This window comes from Apodemus sylvaticus, chromosome 1 (assembly GCF_947179515.1).
Source record: "Apodemus sylvaticus chromosome 1, mApoSyl1.1, whole genome shotgun sequence".
In the NCBI taxonomy this organism is placed as follows: domain Eukaryota; kingdom Metazoa; phylum Chordata; class Mammalia; order Rodentia; family Muridae; genus Apodemus; species Apodemus sylvaticus.
Window position 1 is genome coordinate 185,664,653 of NC_067472.1, and position 20,937 is coordinate 185,685,589.

General features: G+C 48.7%; 1 protein-coding gene across 2 annotated transcripts; it reads right to left on the reverse strand.

Annotated features, from left to right (window-relative positions):
• Positions 1-1,216: 1,216 nt before the first annotated feature.
• LOC127673032 (cytochrome P450 2F2) lies at positions 1,217-14,643 on the reverse strand. Of its 2 annotated transcripts, none has more exons than XM_052168578.1 (10): positions 14,512-14,643; positions 12,847-13,037; positions 12,591-12,753; positions 10,058-10,207; positions 5,841-6,001; positions 5,187-5,363; positions 4,661-4,802; positions 3,775-3,962; positions 2,268-2,409; positions 1,217-1,652 (listed from the first exon to the last, which is right to left on the reverse strand). In XM_052168578.1, the coding sequence occupies exons 2-10, from the start codon at positions 13,015-13,017 to the stop codon at positions 1,471-1,473; spliced, it is 1,476 nt and encodes a 491-aa protein (XP_052024538.1). In that variant the 5' UTR covers positions 13,018-13,037; positions 14,512-14,643; the 3' UTR covers positions 1,217-1,470. The 2 variants fall into 2 exon arrangements, with proteins under 2 accessions (XP_052024538.1, XP_052024531.1); XM_052168571.1 differs by lacking the exon at positions 14,512-14,643 and adding an exon at positions 14,326-14,420.
• Between the last annotated feature and the right edge of the window lie 6,294 nt (positions 14,644-20,937).

Consider the following 20,937-nt stretch of genomic DNA (forward strand, 5'->3'; position numbering starts at 1 on the left):
CATGTTTATGTTATGTGTACAGATGTCTTGTCAGCACGCATGTCTGTGTTGCACATGTGTTGCTAGCGCCTGTGGTGGCCAGAAGAGGTGTCAATACCCTGGACCATTGGAAGGGTTTATCTCTTCCATTATTTCAGCCAAGTCAGCCATTGTGAGGCATCGTGTGGGTGCCGGGACTTGAACCAGGGTCCTTTGGAATAGCAGGAAGTGCTCTTAGCTGCGGAGCCAACTCTCTGGCTCTCATTTCTTTTTCATTTTTTTTCATTTTTTCCCCATTTCCCACCCCACCTCTCTTCTGTCTTTGACAATGTTTTCTTCTATCTCTCTGTGGCCTCTGGTCTTTTAAAAGGCAGTGGTTAGACCTGCAGTGCTCCAGTGTTCTGATTCCAGCTCTGTTCATTTCTGACAGTGTGATCTTGGGTAAAAGGTCCCACCTTTCTTAGTCTCCGTTTGGTCTGCAAACATGGGTGACAATACTTCTTTGTTCTATAGTGAGAATGAAAGGGGTCATCTAGAGCTATTTCCTTGGGAAGCATGGTGTGATCTTTGTAATTGCTTCTCTCGGGCTCTCCAGCTTCAGCCCCACAGATTGCTTGCTATCTTCTGATAACCTTTGCCTCTTGGTCTTTAGGCCCCCACATCGTTTCGTTTCCAACTGGTTTTCAGAAAACATCAGCCCCTCCTCCCTTTGTTTACAGTACTGGAGACTGGACTGTGGGAATCATACATGTTCGCAAGAACTCTATCAGCGAGCTGTATCTTCAATACTTTCAAAAATTAACTTTGAGACAATTAGGTTGGCTTTGAACTCATTTTGTAGCCCAGACAAGTCTTTGACTTTGTGTCTGGTAACTCCAGGAGGGCCTTAGGATGGCCGTGGCTTAGGACGGGCGTGGCCTATGATGGGCGTGGCTTAGGATGGGCGTGTCTACACGCCCTCTGCATCCAGACCTCCTTCCTCATCATAAAAACAGTGGTTCTCACCTTCCTAATGCTGTGGCCCCCAATAATTCCTCAAGTCGTGGCGACCCTAAACATAAAATTATTTTTTTGCTACTTTATAACTGTAATTTTGCTGTTGTGAATCGTAATGTAAATATCTGATATGCAGATTGTCTTAGACGAGTCTTTTGAAAAAGGGATTTGATCCACAGCTCGAAAAGTGCTGCCGTAAAGGGCTTATCTCTTCCATTAATTCAGCCAAGCCAGATGCACATCTGTTATTAAGGTGTTTACTAGGAAATGATACAAAAAGCCAGGAAGAGCGTGCATCATAGAATAGGTTCTGTGCGTATAAGATGGGTATTTCCCCTTTGTCACCGCATTCTTTCCATGAAGATGGGCGTAAGACAGGAGGGGTAAAGTACCACCGATATTGTGGCAGGCCCCGGGTTTAGGGAAGATAATGTGAGAGAGACATGGATGGAGGCCCAACTGGAAGAGAGACAGAGCAGTCCCTGGGCGCGGGACTCAGCGAATGCGCATGCTCAGTTGGAACGGCCTTGGCAAATTGCCCAGCCCTGAGCTGAGCGGGGTCAGGTCGATGTCCTCAGGCTCCACCAGCGGATGCAACGTGAAGTTCTGTAGAATGGAGGTGAGGTATATGAAGAGCTCCATGCGCGCCAGCGGCTCTCCCAGACACAGTCTGCGTCCTGAGTGGGCGGGGAGGGCGGAGAGCAGAGGTAAGACAGAGTGGCCGGCATCCCGTATTCTTAGAGGACAGTGTGTGGGTTTGAAGATCATGATTAGGGATATCACTGACTCAGGAGGGAATGAAGCCGAGGTGGCTGCCGATAAGAACGCAACTGCCTGGGTTCAAATCTTGTATCAGAATGTTATCACAGCTGGGACAGGACTGGGGTGCAATCAGCGGTGATCTGGCTGCGGAGCCCAACTCTCAGCCACTGCCCGGTCTCAGAGGCAGCACCGGACACACAAAAGGCAAATTATTTGACATTAGCCCTCATTTCCTCCTCCCTGTACTGAGTAATTAGAATTCCCGCCTCCTTCAAGCTTTCCGGTCCCCTTCCCCCAACACCACCCCCACCCCGCCCCCCTGAAGGTAGAATTTAAAAAACCAGAGCCAGCTGCGCCACCTAGTGGAGAGTCTGGTAATAATCATTCTTAAATTCAGTGGCTTCCACTTTGGTGTTATAGGAGCCAAACACGAAAAGGGAAATTTCTGTACGCTAAGCCAAGGATGGGATGGGATAGATCGAGAGGGTCTGAAGAGTAGGGTTAGAGTTACAGTTCACTCCATCTCTTACCAGCCGAAAATGGCATGAAGGCGGGGCTCTTCTTGAAAGATTGATTGGCGTCCAGAAAATGCTCGGGATTGAACTCGTGAGGCGTCTTGAACTGGTCGGAGTCATAGTGCACAGTGTTAAGGAGTGTGATGACGTCTGTGCCCTGTGTGGGTGAAGAGTCAGAGTCAGTGATGTGCACTCACCGAGGGTTGACAAAATTGTATTTTACGTGTATGAATGTTTGCCTGCACGTATGTGTGAGCATGTGGGTACAAAGGCGGAGGTTGTCAGAAGAGGGCGGCGGGTTTCCTGGACCCGGTGGTTGTGAATTGCTGTGTATCCACAGCTGGAAGTACAACCTGGGTCCTTTGGAAGTGCTCTTAACTGCAGAGACATCTTTCCATTCTGGAAGAGGGTTTGTTTGTTTGTTTATTTATTTGTCTCCCCATCCCCTCCCCCCCCAACTCGAATTTCCGTGCTGCGAAGATGGAGCACTAGGGATTTGAAAAGGAGGCCAGGTGGGACTCCATCTAGGTCTCCTAGAGATAGGTGCTAGAAGCTGTTGTTGAGGTCTGAGAAATGGATGGGGGGGGGGGGACTTTTGGCCCTGAGCTTTGTAGAAGCAGATACAGGATTTCTGAGTGGAGGTGTGTGTGGGGTGTGTGTGCAAAGTGGAGTGGGGTGGGAGGTGTGTGTGTGTGTGTGTTTGGAGGGGGTGTCCTCCCAAGAATGGTAGCTTAGCCTCAGGAGATGTTCAGATAAAATTCCAGACCCTAGTAATTCTGGAGAGGGGTCCGAGGAAAGGGCTTGAGATAGGAAGGTGTATGGAGTTCCAATCCCTTCTGGTACGAAGGAACTCTGTTTAAATGAATCCAAGATGAGCTGAGCAGTCGTGGCGCATGCCTGTAATCCCAGCACTTGGGAGGCAGAGGCAGGCAGATTTCTGAGTTCAAGGCCATCCTGGTCTACAGAGTGAGTTCCAGGACAGCCAGGGCTACACAGAGAAACCCTGTCTCGAAAAAACCAAATCCAAAAAACCAAAAAACAACAACACCAAAAAAAGAATCTAAGATGGCTAAGCCAGGGGTGATAGGATTTCAATACACTGGAGGAAGAGGCAGAAGGATCAGGAGTTCAAGGCCAACCTGGTCTACAAGAGACCCTCTCTCCAAAAAAGGCTGTAGAGATGGTGTTAAGAGCACTGGCTGCTTTTGCAGAGAACCTGGGTTCAATTCCTAGCACCCTCTTGGGCCTCCCAACCATCTGTAACTTCAATTCCAGAGAGTAGCAGCCCTCTCCTGGACGCCTTGGGTACTGCATGCAAATGGTACACAGACATTTAGGTGAAACATCATACACGTAAAAAATAAAATTAAAAATTGGGAAAAAATGTTTCCAACTTCCCATCTCTGTAGCTTGGTACTCTAGGAGCTGATTGCTAGGGTCTAGGGTACCCCTTAACCAATTACAAAAGCCTGAGATACTTCTTCCTAGGTTACCCCCATGTCGTTTCAGGAGCCCAGCACACCTTTGGTATCAGGAAGCCTCGGAAAGGTGTGTCCCGAATGACCCGGTGGGGCAGGTTCATGGGGATGACGTCTGCAAAGCGCTGCACCTCGTGGATCACGGCGTCTGTGTAAGGCATGGATGCACGGTCCTCCAGCGTCGGCATGCGCGAGCGCCCCACCACGTGATCAATCTCTTCCTGCACGCGGGCTGGAGGCGGAAGGGGAAGGTGGTGGATGATGGTATTTTGAGGAACGGCTGGGACTGGAACAGGTTTGTGGGAGTGCATGGACAGGATCAAGTCAGAGCTTTTCTAGCTGCAGGCGGTGGCCCGTAATCATTGCACGTGGGAAACTGAGGCAGGAGGATGGCTGAGAGTTTTGGTTAGTCTGGGTTTCAAAGCATTTGTTTTGAGAGGGGACAATGTTGATTGTTGCAAGGGTTTCTGGGTGTGGGTTTGTGTAGGTGGGTTTTAGGGCTGTTTGGATCCTAGGACCCTCATTTGATGTCTAGAAGTGCTTTGAGGCTCCTGGACCTAGTGGGTGGCTTCTGCAAAGCCAGGAGGACACCCAGGAGGCGGAGCCTGGGGAGGGGGAGGCTTATGTGCTAGAGGCGAGTCATATTATTCAGAAGAGGTCAACGTCCTTAGCCGACCTTGTGACTGGGGCTCAGGGGCGGGGTTTTGAGAGGACAGAGGAAGAAGGACTCAGAGGCCGGACAATCACACGTGTTGTGGGCAGGGCCAATAGTACACAGGCCCGATCGGGAATGGCCCTGTCAGTTGGTTGGGCTTGTATGAGAGGGTTGTTAATGGAGGGCTCTACTAGACCCGCTGGACTGGGTGGGGTGGGGGTGGGGGGTAGGAGGAGGGAGGGGGGAATGTAGAGAGGGCTTTGCTGCCTGTGTACCTTGCACTTTGGGGTACTTCATAAGAATTAGGAAGGCGTGGCGCAATGTGGTGCCCACCGTCTCCGTGCCCCCGAAGAGCAGGTTGTGTGTGGTCATCAGCAAGGTGTCCATATTGAAGTGGCTCAGTGGGTCTTGCTTCTCCTGCGGTCGACGGATGGTACTGAGAGTCAGGCTCTGGGAGAATCTCATACTTTGGAACCAGTGTGACCCACTCAACTGCTACCGTTACTAGTTGCTGGTTCTCTCCCTCTCTTGAGCTAACATTTTTTTGGGGGGGATGGGGAGAGCCGTGGAGGGTGAGGGGAGAGATAAAAAGTGGGATGGCTCCAGGTGAACGCCTTGGCCAGCCACGACAACGGCTTAATGATTTGTTCACTGGTAGTCGCTCTGGGCAGCCGTCCAGGAGGGCCAGGTGCCTCGGCTCCAGGACCCTACCCAAGCTGAGCTCCCTGCAGGTTTGAGGCTGGGGGATAGCAGGTAGGGCTTCATACCAGCCCAGAGGGAGAATCTTCATCCCACAGCTACCTGGGCCATCTTTGTGAGGAAGCAGTCGATGAAGTCCCGGGGAGAGTTGGGGTCTAGGGAATCCTGGTGTTCGCGGACGCTGCGGGCGATGAGATCTTTCATGCCTCCAAAGTTCCGGAACATGCGCCTGTGCGGCCCAGGTACCCAGTCGAGGAGACTCGGGAAGATGTTGTACATCTGGGGGGCGGGGGGCAGAGTCGGAGAGGCTTCGGTGAAGCAAGCTTGGGGGTTGATGGACGGGCTCAGTAAGGCAAACAGATGAAATCGACTCTGACCCGGTCTTGGCGGGGGCAGCCAAGTTCTCCGAGTGTGGAAAGAGAGTGGGAGGGAGCGGGGCAGGACACGGGAGGGTTGGGTGGACCCTGTAACCGGGGGTGGGGTGGGGTTATAAGGTAAGGAGTGGGGTCAGGCCAGGCCAGCTACATCTCTGTTGGTCTTACGAATTTATTTTTCTGAGACATAACCTGGTTCTTCAGCCCCGGCTGGAGGAGGTCTTTCTAATCAGTCTAGGTTGGTCGGGACCTTGTGTCAATCCTCTGGCCTCCGTCTCCTTGGTATGGGGATTATGGGCACGTGCCACCACCTCACCGGCCCTGGTGCTTTGGTGGACCCCGTGGCTCTGCTACTCCATCTGGTTGACCTCGGAGTGCTTACCTCGCCCCACGGGCTGCTCATAATCTGGAAGTTGTCATTGATGAAGCGGATGATGGTGAGCAGGCGCTCGTCGTCGTAGTCGAAGCGACTTCCGAAGATGACGGAGCAGATAATGTTGGACACTGAGCGGCTCAGGATAAACACGGGGTCAAAGGGCTTGCCTGAGGTGGAGAGGCGAAGGAGGTCAGGGCGCAGCTCTGCCAGTACAACACGTGCTGTGGCCGGAGGGAGCGCTGCCGCGGACCGTTTGCTCAGTGCTCCCCCACTCATGAAACCACATCTTGCAGTCCAGAATGCTCCCACGTGGCCACTCAGTGTGCAATATGACAACACTCCCAAATCATTTCATTTGGCAATGTCACGCACAACAAAACTCACCTTATCCTGCAGAACAAGAATACTTTTTTTTCCCCCCTGAGACAGGGTTTCTCTGTGTAGCCCTGGCTGTCCTGGAACTCACTCTGTAGACCAGGCTGGCTTCGAACTCAGAAATCCTCCTGCCTCTGCCTCCCAAGTGCTGGGATTAACACTGCCAGGCCAGAACAAGAACGTAACAAAAAGGAACTGGCTGTTCTTAGATACATTACACTGCCCACAGCACGGCACACAGGTATCACAGCAAACAGCTGCACACCAATGTCACCAGCAAGTACAGTCAAAAGAGTCTCAAGGGAGGCTAGTACCTGCAGTCCCAGCTGAGGGGCCGAGGCAGGACGATTGCTGCAAGTTTGACCTCAGCCCGGGGTTACGAGCCTCAAAACTGTCTTGAAATCAGACAGCTGGGGGCCAGCGGGTTGGCCCAGGGAGGTTACCTCAGGCTCTTAGTGGTTGCCTAGAATGCCAGGAGATCCGACTCTTTCTTCTGGCCTTGGCAGGCACCCACACACCCTTGGCACACATTAACACAAACTCATATTCACACAAATAAATCCTAACTCAAAACAAAATAGGTGTTTGGTCCTAGTGGTTGACCTCTGCAATCTCAGCGCTTGAGAGGCAGAGGCAAAGATCTGGGGTTCCAGGTCATCCTTGGCTGCATTGAGAGTTTGGGGCCACCCTGGGCTATGAGAGACCTTGTCTCCATGAAAGAAACAATGCAAAACCTCACAGAATATGCCGGTTCAGACAGCCCAGGGCGCAGCAGCCTCATGATGTCGGTATACTCCAACACACACACAACTGCCCAGCGCACAGCTGTAACTCACAGAAGCTCAGTGCAGAACACACGGTGGCATCCTAAGACACACAGCCAGGCAGCAGAAGAGGTGATACACAGTGAGTTAACACTGGGGTGCAGCAGACTTCACACTGCAGTGCCACACACAGTGCCTGAGGACAGCTTTACCACAGGATAGACCACAAACATATTGTCTAACCTCTAACCATCCAACAGCCAAACACACTGTGGGACACAATAAAAGCAACACATGCTAGGTCCAGTGGTGCAGGCCTGTAATCCCAGCACTTGGGAGGCTGAGGCAGGTGGCTCATTCATTGTGAGTTCAGGCTAGCCTGGGCTACAGAGTTTCTGTTTTGAGAATAAACAAAACTTACATTTCAACACAACCTCTAAGGTGTAAGAGCACAGCCCAGAAAACAGTATCTGAAGGTTGGACTTTGATTCTAGTGTGGGCTCTAAGTTTCTATGCTTTTTCTTTATCTGCACTTCAGTTTTCATCTGTAAAATGGGTATGGTGACAGTCCCTTCCTCATGGAGCTCTTAGAAAGAATCAGGGAAATTCATAGCTGAAACCTGATCTGTCATGGGGCCGCCACAAAGCAAACTGCTGTGGTAGGGAGACCAGTGGGTGCCACAGGCGTCCCTGTCTCCACCCCGGGCTCTTTCTTACCTGAGATGTGATGTTATTCAGATTTTGTAATGTGGGGCTGGAGAAATGGTTCAGTGGTTAGGAATACGTATTGCTTTACAGATCACATGGGGTTGGTATTCAGTACCTACACTGGGAAGCTCACAATGGTCTGTACCTCAACTCCAGGGGGATCCCATGGTCTCTTCAGGTAGCCGCACTCATGGCCACACGCCTCCCCCAGACGCATATTTAAAAAAAAGATCATAAAAATCTCAAAATAAATTTTGTAATAAGAAAAACATTCTGGATGACTTGGGTGGACCTCAGTAAGGTCCTTCTAAAGAAGAGTTAAGGGCAGTGGTGGTGCACGCCTGTAATCCCAGCACTTGGGAGGCAGAGGCAGGCGGATTTCTGAGTTCGAGGCCAGCCTGGTCTACAGAGTGAGTTCCAGGACAGCCAGGGCTACACAGAGAAACCCTGTCTTGAAAAATAAAAAAGTGTGTTGGTGGGGAAAATGAAGAAGAGGAGGAGAGAGGAAGGAAGGGAGGGAGGGAGGGAGGGAGGGAGAGAGAGAGAGAGAGAGAGAGAGAGAGAGCATTCTACTGATCCCCTTAGTACTTCGAACCTATAAAACCATGTAAGATAATGAATCTGGCTGGGTGTGGTCACACCTGTAATCGAAGCACTTGGGAGACTGAGGCAGGAGAATTGCTATGAGTCTTAGGCTTGGGCTACAGAGTGGACAACCTAGCTAAAACAAACAAACAACCAATTTATGTTATATGAATATATTTGTGGCAATTGAAAAATAAATTTTTATGTAATTGATGTGTGCGTGTGAGTGCGTGTGTGTTTGGTAACATGAAATGGAGGTCAGAGGGCATGCTCTCTCCTTCCACTGTGTAGGCCAGGCTTGGCAGAGAGCACCTTTGTCTGCTGAGACATCTCACTAGACACATTTGTGGGAAGCTACATGGTTAGCGTTAAGCAGCTATGACCACACTTAAGTCATATGCAATCCCAGTTTTTTCTCCCAAAGCAAGTAAGATTTGGAGAGCAGGAAAGAGTTGTGTTTTGTTTTTTGTATTCTGTATTTTAGTTTCTTCTGTAAATTGGGGCAGATTTTGAGACTCCATTGGTTTATGTAATTTTTTTTTTCTTGTTCAGGATCTTGATGTGCTGTGAAGACTGGCCTTGAACTCATGCTCTTCTTGTCTCAACCTTCTGAGTGCTAATGAATTTTCAAAGAGATGGCTATACCCAAGGGTCTTGGAGCTGTAGAAAACTGTGATTTTGTTTGAATGTTGTACTGCTGAGATGGAACTGAGGTCTTATGCACACTAGGCAAGTACTTCACGCCTGAGCCACGCCCCCAGCCCCTCACTGGAGGATTCTAGGCAGGTGCTCTACCACTGAGCCATGCCCCTAGCCCCTCACTGGGGGATTCTAGGCAGGGGCTCAACCATTGAGCTATTCCCCTAATGATCCCCTGTGGGATTCTAGGAAGTTGTTCTACCTTCCTAATTATAAATCGCATAAGAAATAAAATGATCAACCCCCCAAAGTATTTAGTTTTAATTATGTGTGTGATTGTCTGTGTCTTTCTGTGTGTGCGCATACATGTGTATGGACGCCCATGGAGGTCAGAGGGCATTGGGTCCTCTGAAGCAGGAGTTACAGGACGTTGCAAACTTCCATGTTTGGAACTGAACCCAAGGCCTCTGCAGGGGCAGGAAGGTCTCCTGATCACAGAGTCACCTCTGCAGCCCACTTTCTCCTCACCTCCTGACATTTTTTTACCATTTTGAAACAGGGCCTCATGTAACATAGGCTGGCTTCAAACTCACTATTTAGCTAAGAGCCATCTTGAACTCCTGGGCCTCCTGCCTCCACCTCCTGAATTCTGGGGCCACATCCAGGTAGGTCCAGCTGTGATGATTTCTCCCGAACATTTTAACTTAGACTTATTCATTTTAATTTGCGTGTGAGTGTTTTTCCTGAGTGTGTGTGTGTGTGTGTGTGCGCGCGCGCGCGCGCGCGCGCGCGCACGTGCGCGTGCGCACACTATACGCATACTTGGCACCTGTGGAGGTCAGAAGAAGACGCTGAATTCCTTGGAATGGGAATTATAGAGGGTGGTGAATCACCATATGCATGCTGGGAACTGAACTGGTGCAATTCAGTTCTCCAGATCTGTGGTAAGATATTTGAGAATGTCATCATTATTCCCACTAGGAATAGGCACGTTGGGCGGCAAGCCCCAGAGGACCTCGCGCCCTGCCCACCAGCCTCCAGGAGGACAGTTCACACCATGGGCAGCGTGAGATGCCGCCAGGAGTTTCTGTTCATATCCAGGTTCTGGAGCCCGCTAGCGGGAGGGATGCTAACCCCGGGGTGTGGCCTGACCTTCCGTTTTCCGCAGCACCTCCAGCAGGAAGCCGCCTTCTTCCAGGATCCGCTCCTCGATGCTTCTTTTCCCCATGCCAAAGTTCCGCAGGATCTGGACCGAGAACCTTCGGAGGACCTTCCAGCGGTCTCCGTTGGAGAAGGCGATGCCTGAGAAGAGGAAAAAGAACTGCAACTTCAACTGGCAACTGTTTCCAAACCACAGCCACGGAGTCGTCTCTTCCTGCTCCATCGGGAGGAGGATCCAGGTTAGAATCTTCCTCAGTCCTTCCAGCAAACCCTGCCCGACTCCTGGGACGCGCCAGGTTTGGGTTCTGCAGGGCTCTGGACTTTCCTTGGTTTATCACCCCTGCCTCTGTACTCCCCTGCAACGACCTGTCACTATGAGGTGTTAGAAGGACAGAGTAAAGACACAGTTTGTGTCAAAGTCACCTTTGAATCGTATTGACTGCTTATTGATCATTGAGTGTACAAATAAGAGAGATAAGTAAGAAGAATCAATACCACAGGACACTGGGAACTCATCCTAGGACAGGTGTGGTCTCTGAACCTTTGCACCGCCTTTCATAGAAGTGAGTCTCTTCCCCACTTTCTAGATTTTTTGGTGCTAGGATTGATTGAACCAAGAGCCACACAGACAAAAGGTAAGGACTCTATCACAGAACAGTCTTTCAAAAAATCACAACAAAACAAAACCCTTTTGCTTTTGTTCTTGACACTACCTCCCTATAAAACTCTGGCTGGCCTGAAATTCATTCTGCAGACCAGGCTGGCCTTGAATTGCAAAGATTCCTGTGGTTCTGCCCACCAAATGCTGGGATTACAACCATACCTGACTCTTTTTACTTTTTTTTTGATTTTTTGGATTTGGTTTTTTTGAGACAGGGTTTCTCTGTGTAGCCCTGGCTGTCCTGGAACTCATTCTGTAGACCAGGCTGGCCTTGAACTCAGAAATCCGCCTGCCTCTGCCTCCCAGAGTGCTGGGATTACAGGTGTGTGCCACCACCGCCTGGCTCTCTTTTTACTTTTATTAATACTATAAGATTGTTATGTTTATTGGATGTGTGTGTGTGTGTATACATATGTGCTATAAATATGTGAAGGTCAGAGTGTAACTCGCAGGAATCAGTTTTCTCTTTCTATAGGAATTGCAGGAATTGAACTCAGGTCACCAGGCTTGACAGCAAGCACCCTTACCTCCATGTTGCTGGCCCCAGATTTTATTATTTTTATTGATACCAGCTGTCTTCCTCAGTCTCTCCCCACACTTATTTTGTTAAGGCAATGTGTTTCGCCTGAATCCAGAGCCTGCCAATCCAGCGAGTCTAGTTGTCCAGCTCTGGTGACCCCTTGTCTCTGACTTCTGTGTGTGCTGGGGTCCCAGGCAGCCATCATGCCCACTTGGCATTTATGTGATGGCTGGGGATCTGAACTCCCAACCTCACACTTCTGCAGGAAGCACTTCACGCTCCTCAGCTTCCTCAGCCCTGATCGCTTTCACCCTGTCTTTAGTCTCACCCTGTCTTTCATCTCTGTCTTTCAGGACCTCGGGGGTGGGGTGGTGGGGTTGGTGGGGTGGTGGGGTGGTGGCGGTGGGGCAGGAATTCCTTCCTGGCTGGGTCAGGTGTGTCTTTTGGGTTCCTGTAGCTCCTCAAGGCAGTTCTGACCATGCTGGAATGCTATAGTCTCATGATGGCCTGTGTTTTAGGAATCAGGGGATTAAAGTCTTTTTTTTTCTTTTTTTTAAAAATATTTTTAAAATTTATGTGCATTGGTTTCTTGCCTGCATATATTTCTGTGTGAGGATTTCAGATCCCCTGAAACTGGAGTTACAGACAGTTGTGGGTGCTGGGATTTGAACTCACGTCCTCTGGAAGAGCAGCCAGAGCTCTTAACTGCTCAGTCATCATCTCTCCAGCCCCAAGTCTTAGGTTTCTTACATTTTTTAAAAAAATTCTTTTGATATAGTAAAGAATTAGCTGCTGAAGAAAAAAGAAGAGGAAGGAGATGGTAGGTAAGGCGCTTGCCTCTCGAGCATGAGTTCTAGTCCCACCGCCCATGTTTTGCTAGGCGTGACCGTGACTATTCCTGGTGCAGTGGTATGAGGACAGCTGGAGACAGACCCTGTCTCAAACAACGTGCAAACAAACACCCTCTCCCCGAATGAGATGGGATTTGAAATGGGGCAATACCGATGTAGGCCTGAAAGAGTTTGGTGAGACAATGGTCAACAACTTGGCCACGTGACTGAGTGGAAATCTGACGATGTGGTTGAGATAGAGTAAGGTTGGGATGAGCGTAAGGTCAGACTGAGTGGATGGGGAGGTTGGCATGGCCACTCAGTTCGCGGTGCGGGTGGGAGCTGGACATGAGGTAGATCCTCCCCTCCTTGCAGCATTGCTTGTCTGCGTCCTACATGAGGTCATTGGGGGGATCTGCAGCTCTGAATGTCATTGAGTGGACAGCCCCCCACCCTTCTTTCCTTCCTAGATATGCAAAAGGCTAGAGGCTGGAGGAGGTCGGGGAGGCTTACCATTGCCCTTGGTGAAGTTGAAGAACACGGGGTATGAGCCGCGGCCACTGAACTCCTCCCCTTTGTCCACAAGAGCCTCCTTCACCGTCTGGTATCCGCTGAGGACTATCACACGCCTGGGCCCCAGGTACACGGTGAACACTGACCCATAGTTCTTGCTAAGCTGGAGGGAGAAGACAGGGTTTACAGGGGGCTTGGTAGCCATGGCAACCCTTCCTGGCTCCACTGCCCTCTGCCAAAGACAAGTCCCTGGCACCTTGGTGAGGGAGGTCAGCAAGTCTTGGGAGCGAAGCTGCAGCAGGTTTCCCAGGATCGGGAGAGGCTTGGGTCCTGGGGGCAGCTGGCCCTTGCCCCAAGAGCCGAAGGTCAGGGACAGAGAGATGAGAGCCAGGAGGAGAAGCAAGATGGCTGTGCTCATGCCATCCATGGTGAAGGCAGGTGCAGTGCCTGGAGGGACAAAGAGGGAGACGTCAGGTGCGGGATGCCTCTCCTCATGTTCGGCTGGAATGTTCCTTCTTTGGGCCCAGGCAATGGGACCGTGGAGTGAAGGAGAGGTGGAGAGATGTCAGATTGTGAAGAGGGAGAGGAGGAAGAAGGAAGAGGGGAGAAGGAAGGGTGTGTGAGGACACAGAGACATTGTCAAAACATACACATGAGAAAGGAATGCAGAGACAGGCGGGGACAGACAGCCACAGGGACCCAAAGAAACAGTCATGACATCGGAAACAGTGGAATCTATGTCTTTTCTGTTTATGTAGCTGTATTATCTATCAGCTACCAATATATTGTCGATTAACCATCTACTGATTGTCTATCATCTATAAATAATCCATCTAACATCTCTCTCTCTTTCTCTCTCTTTCATTTATCTCTCATATATCGATGTTAAACCATCTACCAAAACACTGGCTCTCACAAAGAGAAACAGCAGAAGATACGTGAGTCACACAGAGATGGGGACAGACAGACGGACAATCACAGGAAAGAGACTGACAGGGTGTGTGTGTGTGTGTGTGTGGAGAGAGAGAGAGAGAGGTTACAGAAAGAGAGAGAGAGAGAAGAGAGATGGGAGTTGAAGAGACAGATACACACACACTTTTTTCCTGGTCTATTAAGAGAGGTTCTCACACGGCAGCCAGGCTGGCTTCGGATTCACTCCAGCTCTACCCTCTCGAGTGCCAGCGTGACGGGTAATCACTGTACCTAGCTCAGAGATGCATACCAAGAAACAGAGTCAGACCAGTCATAATGCTGCATGCCTGCGACCCAGCATGGGGGAGGCAGAGGCAGGAAGACCACTCAAGATTTGAGGCTAGCCTTATCTACAGAGTGGGTTTCCAGCCAGTCAAGGGCCGTGTGTCAGAACCTTGTCACAGGCAGCAAAGCAACAAACAAAATGACCCCTTCAAATAAAACAATAACGAAACCCCAAACAAATGAACTCAATGCCAACCACCCAAACAACAAAGAAACCAAACCAGAAAACTATGAAACCATCCAGAGATAAACACTGAAAAATAAAAGATCTTAACAGACATGCATTAACACGACACACATGATATTGCTGCTTGTCAAGTTAAAAAGAAGAAAATTAATAGGGAATAAAGAGTGGGTGTGGAGAGATGGATGGGGGGGAGAGAGGGGGGCCATCTAGAGAACAAAGGGCATACATACAAGTCCCAGAACTGATTCTCAGAGCCAGAGCCAGCGACCTCTCTTGGGAGTCACCCCTCACCTGTATTAGTATTCTGTAGCAATGTTCTGGAGCTCTTGTGTGTGCTGTGGTGTGTGTGAGTGTGAGTGTGTGTGTGTGTGTTTGTGGGGTGCCTGCTCTTAAGTCGTCTCTCCCTGTCCCTCCCCTGCCCTGCCTTCTTTCCCGGTCTTCCAGTGATCTTAATCCCCTCCCACCATTCCATCATACCTTTGCTGTGGACCCTGGGCTCTCAGCCAGCTGGCATGGCGGGGTAAACAGGGCCACACCTCTAGAACCCTCTGTCACTTGACTGGGTCCTCCTGGCTTGAAGGCTGACCTTAAATCTTCTCTCTGTGGACAGCACTTGCTATTTGCTTTGGAATAGGGCAAAGGCTTCTGGACTCTGGGCCTGGTTCTTGAGGAGAAGGTGGGGTTATGGGGTGTTGGCTAAAAAATTAATGGGCTAGGGAGGAGTACTGTGGATCCAGTACTGGATCCAGTCCTAGCCTGAGCTCTTCTGTTCTGTGTTTATGGGTTCAAGTCCAGTTTTGCTACCCCGGCCAGGGGGCCTTGCGAAAGGCCCGTTCCCTCTGTGTTGACTCCCCACTTCCCACTTCCGGGTACCTCTTCCACTGGATTTTTCTTGAGTCTTGCAGTTTGTCTCTGAAATTCTTTATGACTCTCATTCTGTCTCTCTCAGTCTGGCAACAAAATATCCTAAGAGACATGTATTGAAATGATATACACGATATTGCTGATTGTCAAGTTAAAAAAAAGAAGAGAAAGAAGGAAATAGAGACTAAAAAGGAAGGAAAGATGGATACATTGTAGCCAAGGGCCTGGGAGACCCATAGAAATGTATCCAGCTGTCCTGTAGAGTGGGAGATGAAGCGTTTGGAGCCATCCTTTCTCTTTAAGATTATTTTTAAATTTTAATTATGTGTGTGCATCTGGTGTGTGCATGTGAGTGCAGTTGCCCACAGAAGTCAGCGTCAGATCCCCTGGATTGGCAATTGTAGGCTGTTGTGAGCAGTGCAGGACCCAAACCTGGATCCTCTGTAAGCGTGGTGCAGGCTCTTAACCACCGAACCATCTCTTCAGTCTGCTTTTGTGTGGCCCAGAATGTCTTAGAGCCTGCTGTGTAGCCAAGGGTGACCTTGAATTCTGGAAATTTCAGCTTCACCTCTGGAACGATGGTACTGTAGGCGTGTTCATTCCCGCCTGGTTTTGGTAGTTGGTGAGGGTGAAACCCTGGGCTTCAGTCATGGCAGACAGACACTCCCACAGCCCCTGGCCCCGCCTTTCTTTCTCTCTCCTGTTTTTATCTCCTAACTTCTTCTAAGTTGCTATCTCTTCTTGTGTCTATGGCTCATGCTTCCGTAACTGTGAATACAGTGGGCTTAGGCTGAAGGACGGTTAAGGAGAAAGGCAGGGCCCGCAGGGCCGCAGAAAAAGGACCCCAGACTCAAATCACACTCTTCCCTCCTCCCTGCCTTATATAAGGCCCTCCTTCCGCTCTCCTGAGTCACTGCCTCCAACCCCCCACTACCCATGTCTGTTCTTGGCTCTCATCTTGGAAACTGGTCCAAGTTTCTCAACTTCTGTCCAGATCAGAAGACTAGAATGCCAAAAGCAGAGCTGGCCAGGGCACGGGAGAAGTGCTCTGAGGTCAGGGGTCTAAGGAAGCCCTTGGAAGTGTACCAAGCTTCCTCTGTCCTTCGGAGAGGTGGCAGGACAGGAAGCAATTCAATACTTTAGGTCTCAAGTACTCAGTGAGATGGAGGTGGGGCAGGTGGTATTGTTACAGCCCTGGAAAGGCTGGTTAGGGCTGGTCTTGGGAGAGGGGTGAAAACTTCCTTGTGGGATTACACGTCTCCTGTTTCCCAGGGCACCAGCTCCTACTTCTGGTGGGGAGGTGCAGTACTGAATCCACTCCAGTCAGGCCCTCGACTCTCAAGAGGCATCCCATGTGATGGCCTCTCGGGGGGGGGGGGCGGGGGGGGGGACCCAGGATTTGAAAAGGGTTGTTTTAGGAATTTATTGTTTTTCCTCTGTTCTGACTTGCCATGTTGTTCCAAATGGAACTTGGACTCAGGCGGAGATATGCCTTACTCTCTAAACTTGGTGCCATTGATATGTTGGGGCTAATAATTCATGTGGAAGGCTGTGCCGTGTGTGGTGAGATGCCAGAAGCCATTTCTCCATCCATCTGGTTGCGATAGGACCAAATGGCTTTGGGGGTTCTTTCTTGTTTTCATTTTACGCATTCAGCTCTGGCTGTCCTGGAACTCACTCTGTAGACCAGGCTGGCCTCCAACTCAGAAATCCGCCTGCCTCTGCCTCCCGAGTGCTGGGATTATAGGCATGCGCCACCCCTGCCCGGCGTACACTATGTTTTGATCATGTTTCTTCCCTTCCCCAAATTCCTTCCAGAATCTTCCAACCTTTCTACCCACCCATCTTTATGTTCTTTCTTTTTTCTTAAAAAAAAAAAGGGACAAAAACAGAAGAAACAACTTTACCACTTGACAAACCCCATAAAACCCCAAATCAAAACAAACAGGTAAAAGACCAATGAGACAAAAACAAACCGAGAAGGACAGACACCCTCCCCCCAAGTTCCCCTAAATCCCCCTAAATCCCCCCAAAGCAAAATGAAACAAAAGGACCACAAAAATACAGTTGAGTTCCTTTCCTGTTTGACAACTATGAATTCCTTTGGCCTGCCTTTCTTTTGCATTCAGTTATGACAGAGAGCTTTGCTAGTTTGGATTGGTAGCTGTTTTCTTTTAAAACTTGAAATATATCCTTCTAAGCCGTCCTGGACTTTGAAGTTTGAGCCGAATCATCAGTTGTTATTCTGGTGACCATGCTTGGCTTTGTGCCTCTCCTGCTGTTTTTTTTTTTTTTTTTTGCTTATCTTGAGACAGGGTCTCTCTCTCCGTCCAGGTCTGACCTGGAACTCACTATGTAGGCTGGTCTGCAACTCCGAGATCCATCTGCTTCTGCTTCCGGAGCACTGGGATAAAAGGCTATCCTATCATGGCTGGCCTCTTTCTGCTGTTCAGTACACACATTCCTTGGTCTGTGTATTTAGTGGTTTAGAACTGAAGGGCAATTCTCTCTTACATATCAGGCTTGGCATCTCGTTCCTTAATGTTGCGAGAGTTTTCTATGATTTTGTTTTGAATGTTTTTTATGCGTTCAGAATGAAATTCTTCTACTTCTATGCCTGCCTTTCTTAGATTTGTTCTTTTCATAGTATTACTAATATTTGGTAAAGCCCTGGTCCATCCCTTCTTCTTATTTTATTTTTATTCTTGTTGGGATAGTCTGACCACTCGCTAACTCTTCGCTTGTCTCTGGTCTCAGATCTCTGTCCTCTCTTCGGTCCGCTCTGTCGGCGTGGCTTTCTTTCTATGGAACGTTTGTTCAGCTTACTGTGCTTTTCATTTCTGACATTTCAGTTTGGAGTTTTATTAAGATTTTGAACTCTTTCCGGGCAGTGGTGGCGCACGCTTTTAATTCCAGCACTTGGGAGGCAGAGGCAGGTGGATTTCTGAGTTCGAGGCCAGCCTGGTCTACAGAGTGAGTTCCAGGACAGTCAGGGCTACACAGAGAAACCCTGTCTCAAAAAACCACACACACCACACACACACACACACACACACACACACACACACACGATTTTGAACTCTTTATTAAATTCCTCTTTTATATCTTATATTGACTTCCTCATTTCATTTAGCTGTTGGTGCCTTGGAATTCATTCTGGAGTTAATGTTCCTTTTCTTTTTTTAAAATTTCTTTGAGCATACTTATGATAATTATTTTTGAATTCTTTGAGATTCCATTTAAATCATTCTTGCTGGAGGCAATCATTGTGGCATTGAAAAATTTTGGATGATTTATATTGTCTTGTTTTTTCACGTTTCTTGTGTGTGTGTGCTTGGTTCGGACTTGGCTATCTGGAATTAGGTCATGGGTTGAATTTATTAATTTTAAATCTTTTTTTTAATTAAAAATAACCATTATTATGGACTGGTAGTTTTTTCACTGTTCAAGGGAGACTCAATTAGGGGCTAGAGCTGTTCAGTGATTGAGAATGTGCACTGCTCTTGCAGAAGACCCAAGTTCAGCCCCCAGCACCCATGTTAGCAGGCTCACAACTGCCTATAACTTCAGCTCCAGGAGACTCCACCACCACTCTGGACTGTGAGAACACATGCACTCACATGTATATACATGTGTTCATGTGTGCATACACACACAAAACACACACAAAAACACACATATAAAACACACACAAACATACACAAAACACATGCATAACACACATAAACACACATAAACCCAAACACACAAAAACATGACTCCACCACCACTCTGGACTCTGAGGGCACCTGCACTCACATGTGTAAACATGTATACATGTGCACACACATGCGCCCACACACCCACAAAACACACACACACAAACACACACATAAACACACATAAAGAGCACACACACAGACACACACATAAACACACACACAACATAGATATACACACGTAGACAAAAACAAACACAAACACTCACAAACATGACTTTATCACCAATTCTGGACTCTGAGACCACCTGCACTCACATGTGTGTGTACATGTATGTATGTGCAGGTATACACACAAACATGCACCCAGAAACATACGCATACACACAAACACATAACATACATACAAAACATATACACAGACAGTACACACCCCAGTGCACACCCAAATACTCATGAATATGCACACATAAATCACACACACATATAAATACACAAATTAAACACACACATTAAACACACACATTAAACACACACATACACAATTTAAAGAAATGTTTGAAAACATGAGGGGCTAGTTTGGAGGTTTGTGGTGTTATTTTCCTCACCTAGAATTGTTGTTGGAGTCCCAGGCACGACGCCCAGTGCTAATGTGGTGTTAGAATAATATCTGAAAAACCAATGACTACCAGAGGCCAGGTACACAGCGACAGCCCAGGAACAAACAACTTGAATCACTCTTTGAGTGCCTGCCAGGCACTTTATGATGCAGAATTGCTGATAGTAGTGTGTACTCTAACATTTGGGTTGTTTTAATGATGAGTGAACAGACAACAGCAAGCACAAAGAATGAAAGGGGAGGGGGGAGCTGGAGAGATGGCTCTGCTCTTCCAGAGGACCTGGGTTCAATTCCCAGCACCCACAAATTGGCTCATTGCCATCTGTAACTGTAGTTCCAGGGAATCTGCTGCCCTCTTTTGGCCTTCAAGGTCAAGTACTCATAGTGCACAGACATATATACTGGCAAAACACTCATACACATAAAAAACAATTTAAAAAGAAAGGAAAACAACTCTATCAACAATCCAAAATCCAAAAATCCAACTTAGACCCCAAACAAATAAAAACCCTTATCTCAGGGCTGGAGAGATGCTCAGCGGTTAAGAGCACTGACTGGTCTTCCAGAGGTCCTGAGTTCATATCCCAGCAACCATGTGGTGGCTCACGACCATCTATGATGGGATCTGATGCCCTCTTCTGGTGTGTCTGAAGACGGCTACAGTGCACTCAGATGTATACAATAAACAATGTTTGAAAACCAACCAACCAACCCACCAACCAACCCACCAACCAACCAACCAACCAACCAACCAACCAACCAACCCCATTATCTCAGTGGTTCTCAAACAGTGGGTCAAGACCCCTTTGGGAGTTGAATGACCATTTCACAGGGGTCGCATATCAGATATTCTGCAAAGCATAGGTTTATTATTTTATTTTTTTAAGATTTATTTATTATTATATGTAAGTACACTGTAGCTGCCTTCAGACACACCGGAAGAGGGAGTCAGATCTTGTTACAGATGGTTGTGAGCCACCATGTGGTTGCTGGGATTTGAACTCAGGACCTTCGGAAGAGCAGTTGTTGCTCTTAACCGCTGAGCCATCTCTCCAGCCCCAAAGCATAGGTTTATATTAAGACTCATAACAGCAGCAAAATTACAGTGACAAAGTAGCAACAAAAATAATTTTAGAAGTTGGGGAGCACCACCACATGAGGAGCTGAATTAAAGGGTTGCGGCATCATGAACACAGGGCTACAGATTAGCATTGGAGTAAGAGAGAAAAGGCGGGCCATGCCGGGTGGTGGTGGTACACGCCTGTAAATCCCAGCACTTGGGAGGCAGAGGCAGGCGGATTTCTGAGTTCGAGGCTAGCCTGGTCTACAGAGTGAGTTCCAGAACAGCCAGGGCTACACAGAGAAACCATGTCTTGAAAAAAAAAAAAGGGCAGGCCACATGAAGATTTGGGTAGGAGCTGAGGGGACGAAGGAGAGGGTGGTAAATGGGAATGTAGCTCAGTGGTAGAGCATGAGCTTAGCATGTTCTATCACAAGCACAGAGAAGGAGGGGCACAGGAAGGGGGGAGGAGGGAGAGGGTAAGGAAGACATGAAGGGAGGACGGCAGAAGAACAGTTGTGAGCTAGAGTGTGCCCTGCTCTGCACTTTCATAATCTCACACACCTACCTCGTCCTTCACGAGGAAAATTCTCATATCTAGCGTTATGAAACGCTGCAGACAAAACGCACACCTGAAGGCTTACTGAAAACGGTGAGGTAAG

What these genes read in the sequence shown, in the direction of transcription:
- LOC127673032 (XM_052168578.1), bottom strand. Translation starts at nt 13,017, where the DNA reads ATGGATGGCATGAGCACAGCCATCTTGCTTCTCCTCCTGGCTCTCATC. An exon ending in GAAGTACCCCAAAGTGCAAG is followed by an intron (nt 3,963 to 4,660) that starts GTACACAGGCAG and finishes TTCCGCCTCCAG; the next exon opens with CCCGCGTGCAGGAAGAGATT. An exon ending in GAGGCTTCCTGATACCAAAG is followed by an intron (nt 2,410 to 3,774) that starts GTGTGCTGGGCT and finishes TCACCCACACAG; the next exon opens with GGCACAGACGTCATCACACT.